This window comes from Equus caballus, chromosome 16, assembly GCF_041296265.1.
Source record: "Equus caballus isolate H_3958 breed thoroughbred chromosome 16, TB-T2T, whole genome shotgun sequence".
Classification (NCBI taxonomy): domain Eukaryota; kingdom Metazoa; phylum Chordata; class Mammalia; order Perissodactyla; family Equidae; genus Equus; species Equus caballus.
The window spans coordinates 58,555,524-58,574,663 of NC_091699.1; the positions used below are offsets into that span (position 1 = coordinate 58,555,524).

Genomic DNA, 19,140 nt, shown 5'->3' on the forward strand with positions numbered 1-19,140 from the left:
TCAAACACTTGCTACAATAATGACTGAAGGATAGGATAAATGCAGTGACATTTGAGCCGGGCCTTGAAGGACAAGAGAAATGATACAACCGGCCCAGGGTCAAGCATAACTAGAACTATAGTGCTGGTCTCCATCATACGGATTCTCATTTGAACTGTGGCAATTGGATAGAGAGGTTATAAATCCTGTTTTTCTTTGTGTTTCCACTCATAGGCACACTCCACTAAGTCCCTCACAGGCGTTATTTCCTTTGACGGATTTGCTCTTTTTCCAGGCAGCAATCTGTGATCACTCACCCTGAAACTTGACGGTGGCCAGCTCTTTTTAGGCATAATGCAGAACTTCCCAACACTGAAGCCCACATTTTTGCAGATGAATCTGGTTATCTTCATTCCCCCAATGAGGCAGTAACCACAGTCCAACACTGGTGACACTGCAGCCACAGGAAAAGACGGCCAAGAGAAATAACACATCGCTCTGAATAGGCCCCACAGGCATTGTTCTCCTGCCATCCAGCCAGAGCTCAGAGCAGCCGTGGAAGGGCACAGGGCCCTGGCCCAGCACCCCGAGCAGAGAGGGAGAATGGGGATATGCCCTGACCCCTGCTCCCACATGGCAGCAGCATCATGGGACTCTATGCAGTCCCGGCTAGAGCGGCAGGAGTCAGCGCCCACTGTGGACACAGGCCTCAGCCAGGGCCACCTGGCATGGCTCTAGGGGTGGTGTTCAGAGTCTCAACTTCCAGCCTGTGCTCAGCTGAAGTGCTTGTAAATGAGGGAGTCCAGCCAAAGCTAGCTTTCGCAAAGAAGCCACTCCCACAGCCACAGAGGTGACATTCGCTGAGGGCTCCAGGCACTCCTTCCCTGCCTCAGTAAGGCACAGGCCCACTCAGGGGTGTCCATAAGCCTACAAAGCCTATGCTGGGGTTAACTGGGCTGCTGGCCTCCTCCCCTGACGTGTGTAATTCAGAGTCAGCCACCACTGAAAAGCAGGACAATCGGAGCCTGACACTGTGGAAGACTGTGTGGGAGCTGCTAGCAGGTCCCTCCTCAGGACCCAGAAGCCCCCACCCAAGAGGATCAAGCTATGCGCTGCCACAAAGGGGCCCTGAGAGCAGGCAGTCCTTATAGGGACTCACCAATCCTAAGTGAATCCCGGGGAAGGCAGAGCGCATACTCACACGTCAACACTGGGGGCGGCCTCCGGGCCTGCAGGGGGATCAGGAGTGTGTGGGCTGACTGGGTCTCCACCAAAATAAAATCATCAAAATCCCCAAGGCAGTCGGGCAAAAACTGGACAGTGTACTGGCAGGTCATTCCAGGAGCCACCATTCCACCTTTTCCTGGGAACATCCCTGCATGTGACAGGGGACAAATGAGGATCTTGGGAGCACTAAGTCACCAGGGCTTGGGCTCAAGTGCTGTAGCAACCAGAGGGCACGGGTGGACCCCACTACAGCTGGCTCTACGCGTAAGTGCCTTCTGGGCTAAGGCCGTGCCGATGGCAGAACTGCCAGGGTATGCGAGGGAGCAGGTTGTGAGGGCAGGGAGTCCAGATAAAAATACCAGGGCCCGGGGAGGGGGGTGATATGGTCGATCTGGAACAGTTAGTGGGGGGACCATGCCTGGCCCTATGGCTTAGAATTTATTTTGTGGGCAGCAGAGAGCAATTTGAGATTTCAGAGCAGGGAGACATGACCAGAGTTGCTCTTGAGAAAAACACCGTGTCATGGAAGCAGGAAGGCTGCCTGGGAAGCCACTGCAATGGTTTAAGTGAGGAATGAGGAGGGCCTGACTGAGGGCAGTGACAGCGCACAGGGTGAGGAGATGGTAGAAGCAGAGCCTGGAGGGAGGTGATGGAGAAAGGAGCCATGTGGACTGGAGACTTCACTGGGAGGGTGAGCAGGCAGGCTGCCACACAGCATGCGGGGCCTCCAGGGACCGCTGAGGGAAGTGTGGGCTGGAGCTCAGGACACAGACGCAGGAGTCGGCTGAGGGCCAGGATGGCCTGTAACCAGGAGCAAGCCCAACACACGATTCTGAGGCCGTCCAGACAACGGCTACGCTGAGCTCACCCAATCCCAGAGCAAAGTACGGAGTGGACGGCGGGAGGACGCGCAGGTAGCGGCTGGTCGCGGTGGTGTTCTGCAGCGAGATTACCATCTGTTTAAAGGCAAAGGTGAGCTCTTTTAGACAGAACGTGTACGGATGAACGATATGAGGTCTGGGATTTCCTAGTACTATGGGAAGTGGGTAGGGGTATAAATGAAATGCTCGGCCACATGTTGGTAACCATTGAGCTGGGTGATGGGTACGTGGGGATTCATTACGCTATTCTATCCACTTTTGTTTGCTTTTGGAAAAAATAAAATACCAGGTGAACATGAAGGTGGGAGTAGATCTGACCTATTTGTTGTCCTGTTTAAAATAACAGCTACTGTTTATTGAGCAGCTGCTGTGTGCCTCCTCAACCTCGCAACAGCCAGGAAAGGTAGGAACTATCTCTATTTTACACTGAAGAAACTGAAATTCGAAAAGGCTCCTGAACTGGTAAGTAATAGTGTTGAGATCTGAGCCCAGGACATCTGGCTCCAAAGTTCTGCCCACCTCCCATCTCACTGTCTTCTTCTCCACATATCCCTTTGGGCCACTTCTTCCCATGGGCCCAGTCCAGGGGTGGTTGGGTACCTGTATGCTACGGTTGTAATTGGGCCTCTTTCCATCACCCAAGCCATTCAGCCCCTATTAAACCCTGCCTTCCCTTCTCTCTCCCTCAGACTAGGAGACTCCTAAGAGCAAGGCCTGGAACTCACACCTTGCCAACCCCCACCAGCACTATGCACAAGGCCTAGCACAGAAGAGGAGCTCAATACATATACACACCTTTTGCTTCTCTTTTGTGAAATATTACACTGGGAAAAAATGTATAAATTATAATATGACAAAAGCCATGTTTCCACCACCCAGCTTAAGACAAAAACATTAAAAGTATAGATGAAGCCTTACCCCAGCCCTCCACCAGATAACAGCTACATAAATTTGAAGTATGGTTTCACACTTTTATTCATAGGTATGCATTCCTAAATCAACATCTAAGTCCATTTTTGGCCAGCACAACACATTGACCAATTCACCTGTGAACTAGATCAAGCATGGAGAGACCTGTGTTATGGTTTTAATTTTCATTTCTGTTACTAATGAGGATGAGCATCTTTTCATATGTTTATTTGTATTTGGGTTTCCTCTTATGTGAGTTCTGTGTCTGTTCATATCCTTTTACCATTTTTCCATTGTGTACTTTGTCTTCTTCTTAGTGATTTGTAGGAGCTCTCTATATATTCCAGGTATTAATTCTTGATAAGGTATATGTTATAAACATCTTTAAGTTTATAACTTGTATAATCTTTTGATCTTTCTAAAATTTTGACAGTTTCTAAGATTTTAATACAAAATTTATCAATCTTTTATGGTTTGTGCTTCAGTTTTATGAAATCTTTATATATCTCCTATATTTTGTTCTTAAAATTTTCTTCTTTTACCTTGAGATCTTTCCTGTAAAGTATTTTGTTTGGAGTATGGAGTGAGGTAGGGATTAAATTATTTTCCATACGGCAAGGATACTCAAGTCAGTTTTGTCTCTTTAGGTCTGCACATGTGCATCAAAAAGCCCTAGCAAGAACATGTGCTGTTCCCTCTACCAGCCTGCTGTTCTCTCAAACACGGTGCTAGCTGCAGCCCCTGCTATCATTACAGATCCAGGTGTTCATGGCAGCAGCTGCTCCTCATGTCCACTGAGGCATGCTTCAAGAGAGCCTTGCTCCCAGCCACACAAAGCAAACCTCTGACCAACAAAAGGCAAGAGCCAGTAGTTTATATGGCTTCTTAGGGAAAGGCTCACAGGACGAAACAATCAACTGCACTTAATGGTGGTCAGCTCAATATTATATTCTTGCACTGGCTCTCCCTTCTTCCAGCCCCTTTCCTCACTCCTCCCTAGAATTGTAAGTGATAGCCCATAATCTTACACCTCAGACTCTGCTTTACGGGAAACTCAGGCTATGAAAGTTGGCATCAGAGGGTCCTAAAACAGCAGACTCCAGATGAGATTCTGGAGCTGGCTTTCTCACCAATCAGGTGGCAATAAGAAATCCAGCTGGAGGGAAGTAGGGTGTGATGACCCTAGTATGCAGTGGCATCACAATTACTAGGGCTTTCACCCACGGTCAACTGAAATGTGGTGTAGGTGGAGCTCAGGCGTTGAAACATGTGGTAGCTATGGTGGTTGCAAGGTCTGGGGCTGCGATAATTATAAGGATTGTGGAGTGGGCTGGCTTTCCTTAGCAGCACTGGAAGCCTTGGAGGAAAAAATGATAGGCTTAGACCAGCCAACTGCCAACTCAAGGCCCGCTGTGAAGACATTCCTTGCATTCCTGGGTTACACAAAATTTGCTCCTGGTATGTGTGTGTGTTTCTTCTTGCTTGATTTGGTTTGCTGTTTTTTACCTAGTATTGCTACTCGTATGTTCCTTTTTTTTCCAAATGTCTCTTAATTTACCAAAATACTGAAAGAAAACAAAAGAGAAAGTATATGAAACACATAAACCCCCTGGCTTACAAGGCCCAGGTCTCTATTCCCACCAAAAGTCTTCAGACCGCAGCTCTCCCAGCCTGTGTCGCATTCTGCTCCCTATCTCAGGACGGGGCAGCTCTCTCGAAGCTCCAAAAGGCTGCAGAGTGCCGGGTGTATCTGTGTTCTCAAGCAAGACTGGCTTATGTTTTTCATTTTCATAGTTCCTCATCTGGCTTTGGTGTCAAGGTGACATTAGGCTCTGTCTTAGTCCATTTGGACTGCTCTACAAATTGCATGAACTGAGTGGCTGATGAACAACATAGATTTTTCTCACAGTTCTGGAGGCTGGAAAATCCAAGATCAAGGCCCCAGCATGGTTGCGTTTTGGTGAGGGCCCTCTGATTCATTGCTGGTGCCTCCTCACTATGTCCTCAAGTGGTGGAAGGGGCAAGGGATCTTTCTGGAGTTTTATAAAGGCAGTAATCCCATTCCTGAAGGCTCCACCTCAGGACCTAAGCACCTCCCAAAGGCCCCAACTTCTAATACCATCATCTTTGAGGGTTCGGATTTCAACATATGAATGTGTGGGCAACACAAACATTCACACCATAGCAGACTCACTACCTAAAAATCAGGATCCATTCCCTCTTTTTCTACTCTCTGAAAAAGTTCAGATACAATAGGGCTTAGCTTGAATGTTTGGCAGTATATACCTACATAGCTAAGCCTGGAGTACATTTTCGTAGAAAGTTGGGGTTTTTTTATAAAGTTATTTTCATCAAAGTTGGACAGCCACATAAAGAGTCAAAGAGTTCTACAAGGTTTTGAAACTAGAAAGCCTGCCCTCTTCCCTGCACTCCCACCCCTGCCAGGTCCCACTCCTCAAAGGCAAACACGTTTTCCTCCTTTAGCTGATTATTTCGGAATTTACTTTCAGGTCTCCAAATAGCATGCCTTTTTTTTCCTTTCAATTTTAGGAATTAATTATGGATGGATGATATGGATATTCTTTCTTCTCCCATATCCAAGTCACCCCGTGACATGCCCTTCCTCTCCCCCATCTTCCCACTAGAAGTTATATCCTGTCACTGGTTAGACCAGTAATTAATGTCTACATTATTATTACTATGTAGATGCTATTCACAGCTGAGCATGAAGTGATTCCTTTCTTTCTCTTATACAATTTTTTATTTTCCTGGAGTTAATAATCAACTAATTATTTTGCTTGCTATATACTTATCAATAATTCACTCTCTCTCTACTGCTCTACAAATCTCTTCCCAAGGTGTCCAGACATATCAGAGACTCTTATCAAAGTCACCCTCACAAATAAACCTCTCCTAGAGCCTTCTGACCTCTTCCAGTCTGGGCTGGTTGCCTGCAACACTTATTGCTAACTATAATCCAGGACAACCCCTGCATCAGATTTAAGATACATCCACAAGTTCTTTGACACTCTTCCCATTGAGAGGTGAGGTCTATGTATCGTCCCCTGAGATCTGGGCCAACCTTAGTGACTCACCTGTAACCTAGAGCATGCAGAGGAAGCAGTGCCGTGTAACCTCCAAGGTGAGGTCATAAACAGCGAGGCAACCTCCATCTGGCTTGCTAGAATACTCACTCAGAAGTTCTGATACTCACCTTTAGCTGCCATGTGCAGTCTGATTACCCTGAGGCAGCCATTCTGCAAGGAGGCCCAGGCCACATGGAGGAGCCACGTACAGGTGCTCTGGTAGACAGCCTCAGCTGTCTACTGACACCCAGCATCAACTACCATGTGAGTGAGAATGCCTCAGATAATCCCAGCACCCAACTTTCAAGCCAGCCCTAGGCATTGGCTTTTACCAGCTTTGGACTCAAACATTGTGGAACAAGCCATTCCCATTGTGCCCTGTCTGAATTTCAAATCCAAAGCATCTGTAAGCATAATAAAGGGTTGTTTTAAGTTGCTAAGCTTTGGGGAATTTGCTTTGCAGCAACAGTAACTAGAAAACTCAACCATTATTAACCTGGGGATTTCCTTCCCCTCTCTCCGATGTTGGATCTCTCCTTTCCCACGTACCGTGCCTTCCTCTTCCTTGGATTACACACTTCTATTAGGGGAGCAAGTTCCCTAGGAGTTTCCTGAGAAAGGGTACATGGGACATAAATGTTTAAAGACTTCGGAAATTTGAAAATGTTTTTATCCTTAAACGTTACAGTTTAGCTAGGTAAATAACTGTTATGTACACAGTCACATGCCCAAAATATGCAAGGTGTTTTTCTAAGGGACATCACTAGATATAATTAAATTTATATAATAGACTGCAGCAGATTATATTTTTCCTTTGGGAAGGCTTGCCCTGGGGAAACCAGCTACTGCGATCTGAGGAAGGGAAGGGAACTAGCTGATGTGGAAAAGCCTTAGGGAGAGGCCCACCAGGAAAGGAACTGAGGTCTGAGTTGAAAGCCAGTATCAGGGACTGGCCCAGTGGTGCAGCGGTTAAGTTCACACATTCTGCTTTGGCAGCCAGGGGTTCGTTGGTTCGGATCCCGGGTGCGACCCATGCACCGCTGCTCAAGCCACACTGTGGCAGGCGTCCCACATATAGAATAGAGGAAGATGGGCATGGTGGTAGCTCAGAGCCAATCTTCCTCAGCAAAAAGAGGAGGATTGGTGGCAGATGTTAGCTCAGGGCTAATCTTCCTCAAAAAAAGAAAAGACAAAGTTAAAAAACAAAAAAAGAAAGCCAGCATCAACCACCAGACCTGTGAGTGAATGAGACTTCAGATACTTCTGGCCCGCAGTCTTCTGGCTGAGACTCCAGACATTACAGAGCAGAGATAAATTGCCCCTGCTGTGTCCTATCTGATCAGTGGTTTGTTTTACACCACTAAGTCCTGGGGCAACTTGTTACATAGTTATAGCAACTGGAACACGGAATACATTAAAAGACACAGCAGTGAAAGCTGCCCTAAAAACCATGCCAGAAAGGACCATTTCAAGTATTTGTTTTTTTCTATCAAGTACTTTTAACCACAAATGCTATTCTTAAGCTCCAGAACATAATACATGTGAGATATACACCTCCCACTTTATAAATGCCTGGAATCCCGCAACTGGACGTCCAGTCACCATGGAGAGAACTGACCCTGAGGCTCACTAAAAAGCCACTAGATGCAGAGACTTCCAGAAGTAGAATTTTATCCCAAGATTCTTCAGATGACCGGGGGAGAAGGGAGCTATAAGCATGGAATGGGAGGAAGCACTGTGGAATTAACTGTAATTAGAGGTGAAGTCGTGATTTTAAACACATACGTACCTGTGTATGGATATGTGTGTGTATACGTGTACACACATGTGTATGCAGATATACGCACATATACGAGTGGACCCATGAAACTGCTATTTTTCTCTAGCTCTGTCCATTGAAAGCACCTAGAAGTGAAGATACCCTGGATACCCTGAAAATAGCACCTCTGGTGGTTAGATCTTGGTTTCTAAACACCATGTGCCACTAAAAGGAACCAGGGAGTCTTAGAAACTGACTCCAGAACTGGAACAAAGAGAGCACAAGATGAACCTGAAACATCTTGTAATGCCAGATTGTAAGGTACTACTCAAAAAAAATGCTAGGTTGTGTCAAAAGAACACAGGAGACAACCTGGAAGGCTTCCGCTGGACAAATCTGGGATAATTTCAGAAGCAAAAGGAATATTGACTTCAAACGAAATAACTCATTTTAGGCTAGACTAACACAACGTCATTATCTACAATGATTCTTAATAGATGTGTGCTTGAATATCGGCCAAGAAAATGAACTCTATACAACAGCCAATAGATTTTACAGTACCTGGGTACACATTTTGAAAAAGATGAATCAATCAAGGGGAAGAAAACCAACTACTTCACTAAAATTGACTAAACTGATCTTTCAGATGTACTCTGTCGATTAGATCTACACCGAGCAAAAAACTGGATATAAAATAGCTCCCAAGTGTTTCTTACAATATTTATCATTACCCTCCTATATTTCATTCTCCTCCACTGTTTGATATTCAGGTGTTTAAATGTTGCTATATTCTGCCAATATCAAATTGACATGCAATAATCATTCTGCATCAGAGACTAAAGCCCTTATGGTTAAATCCTCTCCTTTGCAAACTTTTGACCAAAATGGGGGGAGCTGAGAAATTTTCATGAGGGAAATGGTTCAGATATGGACTAAGACAGAGGTACTAACAGAGGACACTGGAAGACACAGTCTGTCACATATATTCCACAATTAATTTTGCAAGGTTTTCTGGAAAATTCACTTTTAAAAATGCTGAAATTGTTTTCACACCCTTATTCTGCCTGCTTAAGGACAGACTGCCCAACTTCCCTCTTTGCTATCCCCAAACTACGCAAACAAGATTCACTATTCCCAGACTAAAATTTTTTTCTCTCCTCTCTGTTACAAATTCTGTTTTTGCCTTTGTTCACTGACAACAGTGTATTGACGATTACTCCTCAAATGAGCCTGCAGATAACTAATTCCTCTGAATTATTCTCTGACAACATCTGTTAATAAATCTTCCAATCCATGAATATAGCATATTCCACAGCATGCTGGTAAATGTTTAACAACTGACTTGGGGGTAGGGAGAGCCCTGATTTGATAGTGTTTGCAGATTTCTGTGGTGTAAAGACTCCCATTATGGTTGATTTCAAGACACTAATGTAACATCACTGAACACAGAGTTTGGAAGAGATGTGCATGGTCAGCTCTCAAGAGCTAATACAACCTGGCTCCAGCATACCACTGGGTATATCTATTCATCTATTTGGGTCTCCTTTAATCTTTTTCAATTATATTTTTAGTTTTCTGTCAAAGTATTGCACATATTTATTTAAATTTATTCCTAAATTTGATTTTTTTAAATGCACTGTAAATAGTATTATGTTTTAAATTTATTTTATAATAGTTTGCTGTGGCACAAGGAATAAATTGGTTTTCATATACTGACTTCACGTGAAGACTTTTAATAAATTCACCTGTTAATTCCAATAAGTTATCTGTAGGTTCATTTAGGTTTCTAGATACACAATCATGTCATCTGTGAATAATGCTTTATTTTTGTAGATACCTTTTATCAAATTATGAAAGGTTTATTCTATTCCTAGTTTACTAAGAGTTTTGAAAAAATTATGAGATAGTGAATTTTGTCTGCATCTATTGAAGATAATTATGAGTTCTCTCCCTTACTGTGTTAATGTGGGAAATTATATTGATTGCTTTTCAAATGTTAAACTAACTTCGCACTGCTAGAGCAAATCAACTTGGTTGTGAGGTTTACCATTTTTACATAAAGCTGAAGTCTGCTAATGTTTTGTTAGGAATTCCAAAGTTCTGTTCATGGCAAAGTTTAGCCTTTCTTATAATAATTCTTTTCAGGTTTTGGTATCAAGGTTATGCTTGTCTCACAAAACAAGTTGGGTTGTATTTCCTTTTTTTCCATTATCTACAGAGTTTGCAAAAGATTGTTGCATTTCTTCCTTATATGTTAGAAAGAATTCACTGGTGAATTCATCAGGGCTGGAAATTTTATTTGTGGGAAGGTTTCTTTGCAGTTGTTTATTTAAACAGCTATATGGAGATATAATTCACATGCCATACAACGCACCCGTTTCAAGTGTTTAATACAATGGTTTTAGCATATTCACAGAGTTGTGCAACCATCACCATAATTTAATTTTAGAACATTACGAGAAGGATTTAAATTACAGATTCAATGTCATAACATATGATTGTTCTGGTGTTTTATTTCTTCTTGTATCTGTTTTGTAAATTGTATTTTCCTGAAAATTTGTCTATTTCATCTACATTTTCAAATTTATGGACATAAAGTTGTTCATAAACCTCTTGTTATCTTTCTAAAGTCCGCTGGATCTATAATGATGTTTTCTTTTCCCCTGATATTGGTGAATTTGTACTTTCTTTTCTTTTTGATCAGTTTTGCTAGGGATTTATTGATTTTATTAATCTTTTCAAAGAATTAACTTTCGGCTTTGCTGATCCCAGTGCATATTTGTTTTGTATTTCAATAAAATTTGTTCTTGTTTTTATTATTTTCTTCCTTCCACTTTCTTTGGGGCTTAATTTGCTATTCTTTTCCAATTTTTGAGACATATACCTAGATAATTAATTTTCAGACTATTTCTTTTCTAACATGTGAATATAAGTCTACACATTTTCCTCTAAGCATGGCTTTAGCTGCATCCAACAAACTTTGATGTGTCATTTAAAAATGATCATTCATTATTTTCTAATTTCCATTATGACTTCTTCGACTCATGAGTTTAGTAACAAGTTGCTTAAATTACATATTTAAGGAGCTTCTAATTATATTCTTGTTATTGGTTTTGATATAAAGTCCACCAGGTTTGAACTCTGTATGCTTTTAGTCCTTTAAAATTTTTTTATAATTGCCTTATGACCTACCACATAGACAATGTGGTAAGTGTTTCATGTGCAGTTTTAAAAGAAAATGTATATTGCAATTGCTGGGTATAGTGCTATACATAACTCCATTAGATACACTTTGTTAATTATACTGTTCAATTCTTCTATATCCTTACTGATTTTTTTTGTCTATCTGCTCTTTACATTTGAGAGAAAAATGTTAAAATCTCCTACATGTTTATTATCATATCTGTTTTTCTTCTAGTCTTGCAAAATTTTCAGGCTAAATCATTAGTGTATACCAATTTTAAGTAGTACCTTTTAGATGAAATTTTTTTAACCTTTGATCAGTATGAAGTGTCTTCTCCCTCCCTCCCTTCCTTTCTTTCTTTCCTTCTTACTACTAATGCTTCTTGCCATAGAGTCTACTCTCCCTGATATTAGTATAGCCACATGCGTTTCCTTTCGCTTAAGGTTTGTCTGCTATATCTTTCCCCATCCTTATATGTTCAACCTTTTTGTATCTTTACTTTTAAGGTTATCTCATATAAGCAGTGTTTAGTTGGTTTTTGGTTTTCCACTCAGTCTGATGATCCTTCTGAGTACTTAGTCCATTTACATGTCATGTAATTACGATAATTTTGGGTTTAAATCTACCATCTTTTTATTTTCTATTCACACTAGCAGTCATGTTCCTTTTTCTCTTTCTTGCCTGCCATTAGATTAATCAAGTACTTTTTTAAATCCATCTCCCCATCTATTAGCTTGTTACTTTTGTATTATTTTACTTTTCAAATAATGATTAGCTCAGAGATTACAACAAGCATCCCTGAATTATTAAAGTTGTCATAGAAATTAGCACCTATACACTTCCAAGATGATCCAAGGATCTTAGAACACTTTAAATCTACTTACCCCTTCCACTTATGGAGTACACTTGTCATGTCTTTAATTCTACATATATTTTAAATAACACATATTATTATTATAACTACATTATTATAGTTACTTTATATTTAATATTAATTTACTTTCCTCCACAAACGTACCCTACTGTTGCTTTTCATCCCTTCTTGCATTTCTCTGCTTCTATATGGTATCATTTTCTTCTGACTAAAGAATTCCTTTGGTGCAGGTCTTCTGGTAATGAATTATTATCTGGTAATGAATTACCAGTTTTTGTTTGTTGAAAATGTCTTCATTTTATCTTCATTTTTGAAGAATATTTTCACCAGGTTTAGAATTCTAGATTGAAAGTTACTGTCTTTCATCACTTTGAAGCTTCCATTCCAATAGTTTCTAGCTTCTTTTATTTCCATTAGAAGGTGGTGGGTCTTCTTTCTTTAAATGCTTTAAATTTTTCTCCCCACTTTGGTTGAGCAGAATTTTACTATCATGTGCCTGGGTATGTTTTTATTTTATTTTATTCTTCTTCTGATTGTTAGTGCTTACTCTGTGGCTTGATGTCTTCATTACCTGTGGATCATTCTCATACATTATTTTTTCCCAAACTGGTTCTGTGCCATTCTCTCTCTCTCTCCTCTCTTTCTGGGACTTCAGTTATACAACAGACCTGTTTACTATGTCCCACATTTTAAAATTCTATTTTGTGTAATTTTTCATCCTTTTCTTTATGCTTTAATCTGGATAATTTCTACTGACCTATCTGCAAGTCTTCTCTTCATCTGTCTCATTTGCTACTAAGCCTTTCTAGTGAGTATTTAGTTTCAGTTCTAGAATTTTCATTTTTTGTATATTCCTGTTCTTTCAAGTTATCTAGTTACAATACTGCCATAGCTGGAAGTCTCCCCAATACACACACACACACAAACACACACGGAGATATATATTTTTTTTCTTGAGGAAGATTCACCCTGAGCTAACATCTGTTGCCAATCATCCTCTTTTTTTGCTTGAGGAAGATTAGCCCTGAGCTAACATCTGTGCCAATCTTCCTCTACTTTATTTGTGGGTCACCACCATAGCATGGCTGTCAAGTGGTGTAGGTCCATGCCAGGGATCTGAACCTGCAAACCCAGGCAGCCGAAACAGAGTGTGCTGAACTTAACCACTATGCCTTGGGGCCTGCCCCACCAATACACACATATTTTAAATGCTTTATATTGAGATAATAATAGATTAATAAGAGTTCCAAAAATAATCCAGAGAGTTCCCAAATACTCCTCATGCAGCTTCCCCGTATGTTAACATCTTACATAACAATAGAACAATGATCAAAACTGAGAAATTAAGCTTGGGACAAGATATTAAATAAACCATGTGGGCTTTTCCAGTTTGTGCAGTAACGTCCTTTTCCCATTCCTGGATCCAATCTAGGGTCTGAAATTGCATTGGGTTGTCATGTCTTCTTAGTCTCCTCCAATCTGTGACAGTTCCTCAATCTTGCTATCTATGACCTTGAGCCTTTTAAAGAGTAGTGGTCAGTTAATGTGTAGAATGCCCTTCTAGAATGTCCTTCAATTTGGGTTTGCCTGAAGTTTACTCATGATTAGATTGAAGTTATACATTATTTGCAAGGGCACAAAAGTGATGTGCCCTTCTCAGTATTTCATAGCAGGGGTATATGATATTGACGTGTCGTCTTAGTGGTGTTGTTAACCTTAATCACCTGGTTAAAGTGGTGTCTGCCAAGATTCTCCATGCTACAGTTACTATTTTTCCTTTGTAATTACTAAACACTCGGGGAGAGACTATGCAATTATCCGTTTCTGCTTAAAATTTTACCCACTAATTTTAGCATCTATTGGTATATCTTACCTGCAGACTTGATTAGTGTGATATCTAACAATGATCTCTTATTTCTCTCATTCTTTCTATATTATTAATTAGAATTCTTCTGTAACAAAGAGTTGTCCCTTCTTCCCCACTTATTTATTCAGATATTTACTCATATCACTATGGACTCATGAATATTTATTTTATTCTTTGGGTTACAATCAAATACCATTACTATCTATTTTGCTGCTTGAATTGTTCCAACTTTGGCCATTGGGAGCTGTGTCCTTTTGACATTCCCCTCCCCATCTCTCTCTCTCTTTTCAGCACTTCCTTACCTTCTGGCACCATTAGATGCTCTAGTTCATCTTATATTTTCCCGGCCTCAACCGTAGAATCAACCAGCTTTCCAAGGAGCCCTGGTTCCTTTTGTTGGAGAACAGTACTTAGCAACTTAGATCTGCTACTGGGTATCACTATTTCCATCCCTCTCAGTGCATACAAGTAGGAAATCTATGCAAGTGCACTAATCTACACATTGACATACATCTATATTTATTCTTGTATCTATCCATCTGTGTGTATGTGTAATACACACACATACACACATATTTTTAACCCATGAATCCATATTTATACCTCCAACTACAATCTAGCACCATAAAGTTCATTCTAGCATTCCCCTTTTCCTTATTGTAACTTCTTTCTACAACAGTGAAAAACATAATTCTTATTAATATATTTTTTTAATTTAAAAGGCTTCATCAATATCAATACAAGTTTACGGAAAAAATGATACCATAAATCCTTCCCTGAAACTATGTATGATTCTCTGTGCACCATGGGTGGCTTCTTACAGTCATATGTACTCAATTTTACAAAGTCATAATCATTACATTGTACTTTGTTTAATTTTAATATTATTTTACATATACTTCCCTATATATATTTTAACATTTCTTATGTTTAGGAACCTTCTAAAAGAATAAATACCTTACTAATCCATTTGTGAGCTGTCATTCACCAACTTACCAAAACTCCTTGGGAAGTCATATATATATATATATACACACACATGCATACACACACACACACATATATGTGTATATACACACACACACGTATATATATATATATATATATATATATTTGTAGAATATGGCACCTTTCATTTGTTCTTGATTTACCTTATCAGAATAGGTAAGGCTGAGAGGTAGACCCATATAATCAAGTATTTGCATAATTCAGTCAGCACATATTTAGTGAGGACCTACAATATGCCAGATACTAACAGTAAAATGATAACACAAACCCAGAAATAATTCTTGGCCTTGTTGACCTTACGGTCTAGTGGGGAAGATAAATATAAAATTGTGCCACAAAAGAGCAAATGGTACAAAAAGAGCCTGCCTTGAGACATTTAATCCAGTCAGGAAAGGTCAGGGTGATTTTTCAGAGAAGTGACAACTAAGCAAGAGGAAAGGGCTGAGCAGGAGGAAGCTAGGCACAGATGGGAGACTGTTTCATGCAGGCTGTGTGTGCCTCACCCACAGGCTTTCACAGACGGCACCTTCAAGTCCTGCAGATAAATAGCTTTCAGATGTCCCTGGGCAGCTCTCCCTGTGCCCCATTCTACTCCCCGACTGAAATTATTTTAGCTCCCTTTCTCTGAGTCCTTGCCAGCTTCTCCAACTGTCTTTGAAATGTGATAGCCAGACACAGACGTCCAAAAGAGAACACATAACTGTTAAGTTCAAGAAGTAAACAAAATGCTTTCCTTAGCATATAGGACTGACATATTCGTCTGCCTGTGCCATGGGTGGTTGAGAGTTCCTAAGGAGTTATGGATTGGCAAATGCTCTTTAAACTGAAAAGTGCAATCCACATGCGTGTGAAAGGAGCGCCATGATTAGGCCTAGCTGTTTGCACCTGGTGAGCAGAGTTGGCAGCTTGGTCTTGATCTGATTCCTCAGGATGGTGGGAGGCTAGCATTAAGAAGGAAGCTGGGAAAAAAGAATGGCGAAAGTCTCCATATACTGTTCTTGGGGGATTCGCTGGATATACTGTTAAGTGAAACCAGCAAGGAATAGAGGACAGTAAGAAGGAGAGGGGGTTCAAATATATCTACATACTTGCTTATGAGTCCAAAAAGAAACAATGGAAGAACCCAAAGTAATAGAAATAGTTATCTGTAGGAGTAAGGAGAGTACAATGAAGAGGGGACAGGAATAGAAGTTAAAGTTTACTAAAACAGAAAATCACAGCTAATAAATGCAGGAGGAGTAATAGAATTAGAAATCACCATTTTGTAACTCCTAATTTAAAAGAAATAGATCTAGGCAACAATCATCTGGGGCTACTAAAACCATCATCAAATAAAAGGTTGATCAGAATTTTATAAATGAGGAATCAGGCTCACAACACCTGAAGCCATTCATCACTGATAATGGGAAAACCAGAGATCAAGCTCCTCCCGATGGGATGCAAGAAATACACGCCACCACCAAAGTATGCTTGCCAAAAGAAACTGAACATGAATCGAATCAAATGCCTATATATAACTACAAGTTTATAGAAAATAAGATAAAGGAACATGTTTCATGTCACCACAATAATGCAATTAGCCAAATCCAGGATGTAAGAAACAGCAGTTTCTTCAACAAATAAATGGCATTTTCAAAAAGTAGGAAATGGAGGAAGATTACGAATTAAAGAATAAATAAGAGATATTTCAACCAAATGCAATGTTTGATTCTGATTCAATGAAACCAATTATAAATTGACTATTTCTTTTAACAAATGGAAGAAAATTAGACATGGATGGATATTAGTTGATATTAAGGAATCATTGTTCATATTGCTGGGTGTGATAATGCTTATTTTTTAAAAGTTCTTATCTGCTAGAGATACTGAAGTATTAACTGAAGAATGACCTGACATCTAGGCTTTCCCTTAAAATACTCCAGTGTATGCATGTGCACACAGACACACACACAGAGAAGTGGTGGTGCTAACAGATGGAACTAGATTTGCAGAATGTAGATAACTATTGAAGCTGAGTGAGGGGCACCCAAGGTTCGTTATAGTCTTGTCCCTAGTTTGGTGTATGGTTTTAAAATTCTATAATAAAGATTTTTTTAAAAAGGAAGCCGATGGAGTGGTATTGGTAAAGAAACAAGATTTTTTACCTCATAAACTGGCCCAATTTCATAATCTGTGAAAAACCCAATTGGTGGCTTAGCTAGAAACACTGGAACATCATCACAACTGTGGGAGGCAGAGAGGGGGAGAAAGGCTGTTAGTTTCATCCAAGTGATGAAATGTTATATAATAATTGATTCACGTAAAATAAACACATCCAAGCCAAAGATATTCACAACATGTCATTTGTTGTGTTTTGTTGTTGCTGTTAAGGGTTATAAAATAATTTTACAGCATGAGCAGATATTTATGAAGATACTGTATGTAGCTGCATATTTCACTTCAATATGCACAGGAAAAACTCTGGAAGCTAAAACATTAATGTGTTAACTAGGTTTTTAATATAGGTGCTGTTTTTCTTTGCAATAGTCTTTTCTAATTTTTTTTAATAAAAATATCTTATTTGTCTAACAAAGAAACATTAAGCTTTAAGTCCATTGAAACTATGAACCCATGAAGCAACTCATTCCTTTCATAAAGACAATTTCTGAAATATAGCCAAGGCACTCTCTTAAAGAAAAAAATCACAATTCATAGTAATTATTTGTAATTAATCAAATTTTAAACATTTTTATGTTTAAGTTCATATTCCAAGACATATGAATCCAATGGAAGGAGCACATAGCTATAGAGATCTCTCCCATTTGAACCAGACTATTCAGACATAAACAAAGAGTCAACACTAATCCTTATTCCTCAAGACCCTGGCAGGTCAGAAAAGTACAAACCCTGGACTCTGGAAAATGTCCAAAGGCCACCCCTGCTATGTTCTGATACTGACACCCTGCCCTCCAAAAATCTAGAATCCTCCATGAGCCAGACCAGACCTAGGACCTTCTGGGTTATACTCTAAAGGGTCAGATTTTCTGAGAATATGAGTCAGGCAAAGACCCACCTCTGTCCCAGCTTTTCACTCTGGAATTCTCCTATCAGTGCTGGCTTCTTTGGAGGGAAGAGAAGAGATTTGCCTCCATGCGGAGTGTTAGGAGGGAAAAATCGAGGGTTTTTTAGGAAGCGGTTTCGACTCTCCATTCTGGCAAGCAGACGTCGCTCCCGTTCTCTCTGTGGCATACGTAAGTGGTTCATCCAGTTTTTATTCTTTGGTGGACTTGCTTTCTTTGAAACACAAAAAGGTAGAGAGTCAATGACAGGCAGAGGGACTGTGTGTGTTGACATCTTGGCCAACAGCATAACCCACACACAGGCGATACAACCTCTCCTCTCTGTTTCGCTGTGGACCCATCACAATTTCTTGTGTCATCTACAACTCCTTCCTGCTCATCATCTCCCTGTCCCCACTGCCTACACACACCGCTGTGCACAGGCTTCAACACTAACCTTGGAAGTTTCTTTGGTCTTGAGTTTGGCCTTTAAAGATGAGTCCCATGTCAGGCTGTCCACAGTGTAGTCTAACTGGTCTTCAAATTTAGTGACTGTCTTCCTGCATGAAGCTTCAGACTCCTTGCTCAGCTCTTTCTTTGGGATGGAACGCTTCTCACAACTAATTGTCTGTTTTGCATATCCAGGGACAGAGGTGCCTATGGCACCAAGGAAACAAATTAAATGACCATACCAAGGTGAGGAGGTGGATGTTTCTAAGATGACTAAATAAAAACACCAAAGCCACAATTAGCTTGATATTTTTTCCTAAACTTTCATATTTACTACACCAGATGTAATTGCTCTTAAGCACATAAATTACTCCTGGAACTTATTCTAAGGACTCAAGACTTAGGACTAGAGCATTTGTTCAGTTGTCAAACACGGTCAAAGAACATGAGTAGACCACTGTCACACACACACACGTACACATACCCCATATGTGAACACGCTTCTTAAAAAGTTCACATGAGGGATAAAAGTTTGTATTAGCTTTTTATATCTATAAGACCATCTCTAAAAGGTTAAATGAGAACATTCACTGCTAGCAAGAATGCAATGAAACTGGTATCACCACATATTTCTAAGCACAAGGCCTGGTAAATCCTCAATACATGTTAATTCCACCTTATTTATCTGCATGAGACAATGAGTTTCCCACTAAAGTACTAAGTGGCTTAATATCTCATGATCCCTGATTCTGCTACCTCTTTCTGGCCTGACTTCTCTACGTGGCTGGGGCTGTCAGTGGAACCGTTTCCTCTTCGGCACCCTCAATTCTCTGGATCCCAATTCTTCCACCCCAAACACCTTTTCAACTCCAAAGCCC

General features: G+C 40.4%; 1 protein-coding gene across 4 annotated transcripts in view; it reads right to left on the minus strand.

Annotated features, from left to right (window-relative positions):
- Positions 1-19,140, minus strand: part of DLEC1 (DLEC1 cilia and flagella associated protein) — a 67,036-nt gene that overhangs the window by 32,576 nt on the left and 15,320 nt on the right. For all 4 annotated transcript variants that reach the window (XR_002800714.2, XR_011426974.1, XR_002800713.2 and 1 more), the window contains exons 4-9: positions 18,270-18,469; positions 17,827-18,047; positions 16,919-16,997; positions 2,075-2,162; positions 1,181-1,354; positions 297-433 (exon numbers count right to left, since the gene is read on the minus strand). Coding sequence is in view for 1 of the 4 variants with exons in the window: in XM_005600820.4 (XP_005600877.3) it covers positions 297-433; positions 1,181-1,354; positions 2,075-2,162; positions 16,919-16,997; positions 17,827-18,047; positions 18,270-18,469 (899 nt within the window). In the remaining 3 variants the exon portion in view is untranslated. The remainder of the gene's footprint in view (positions 1-296; positions 434-1,180; positions 1,355-2,074; positions 2,163-16,918; positions 16,998-17,826; positions 18,048-18,269; positions 18,470-19,140) is intronic.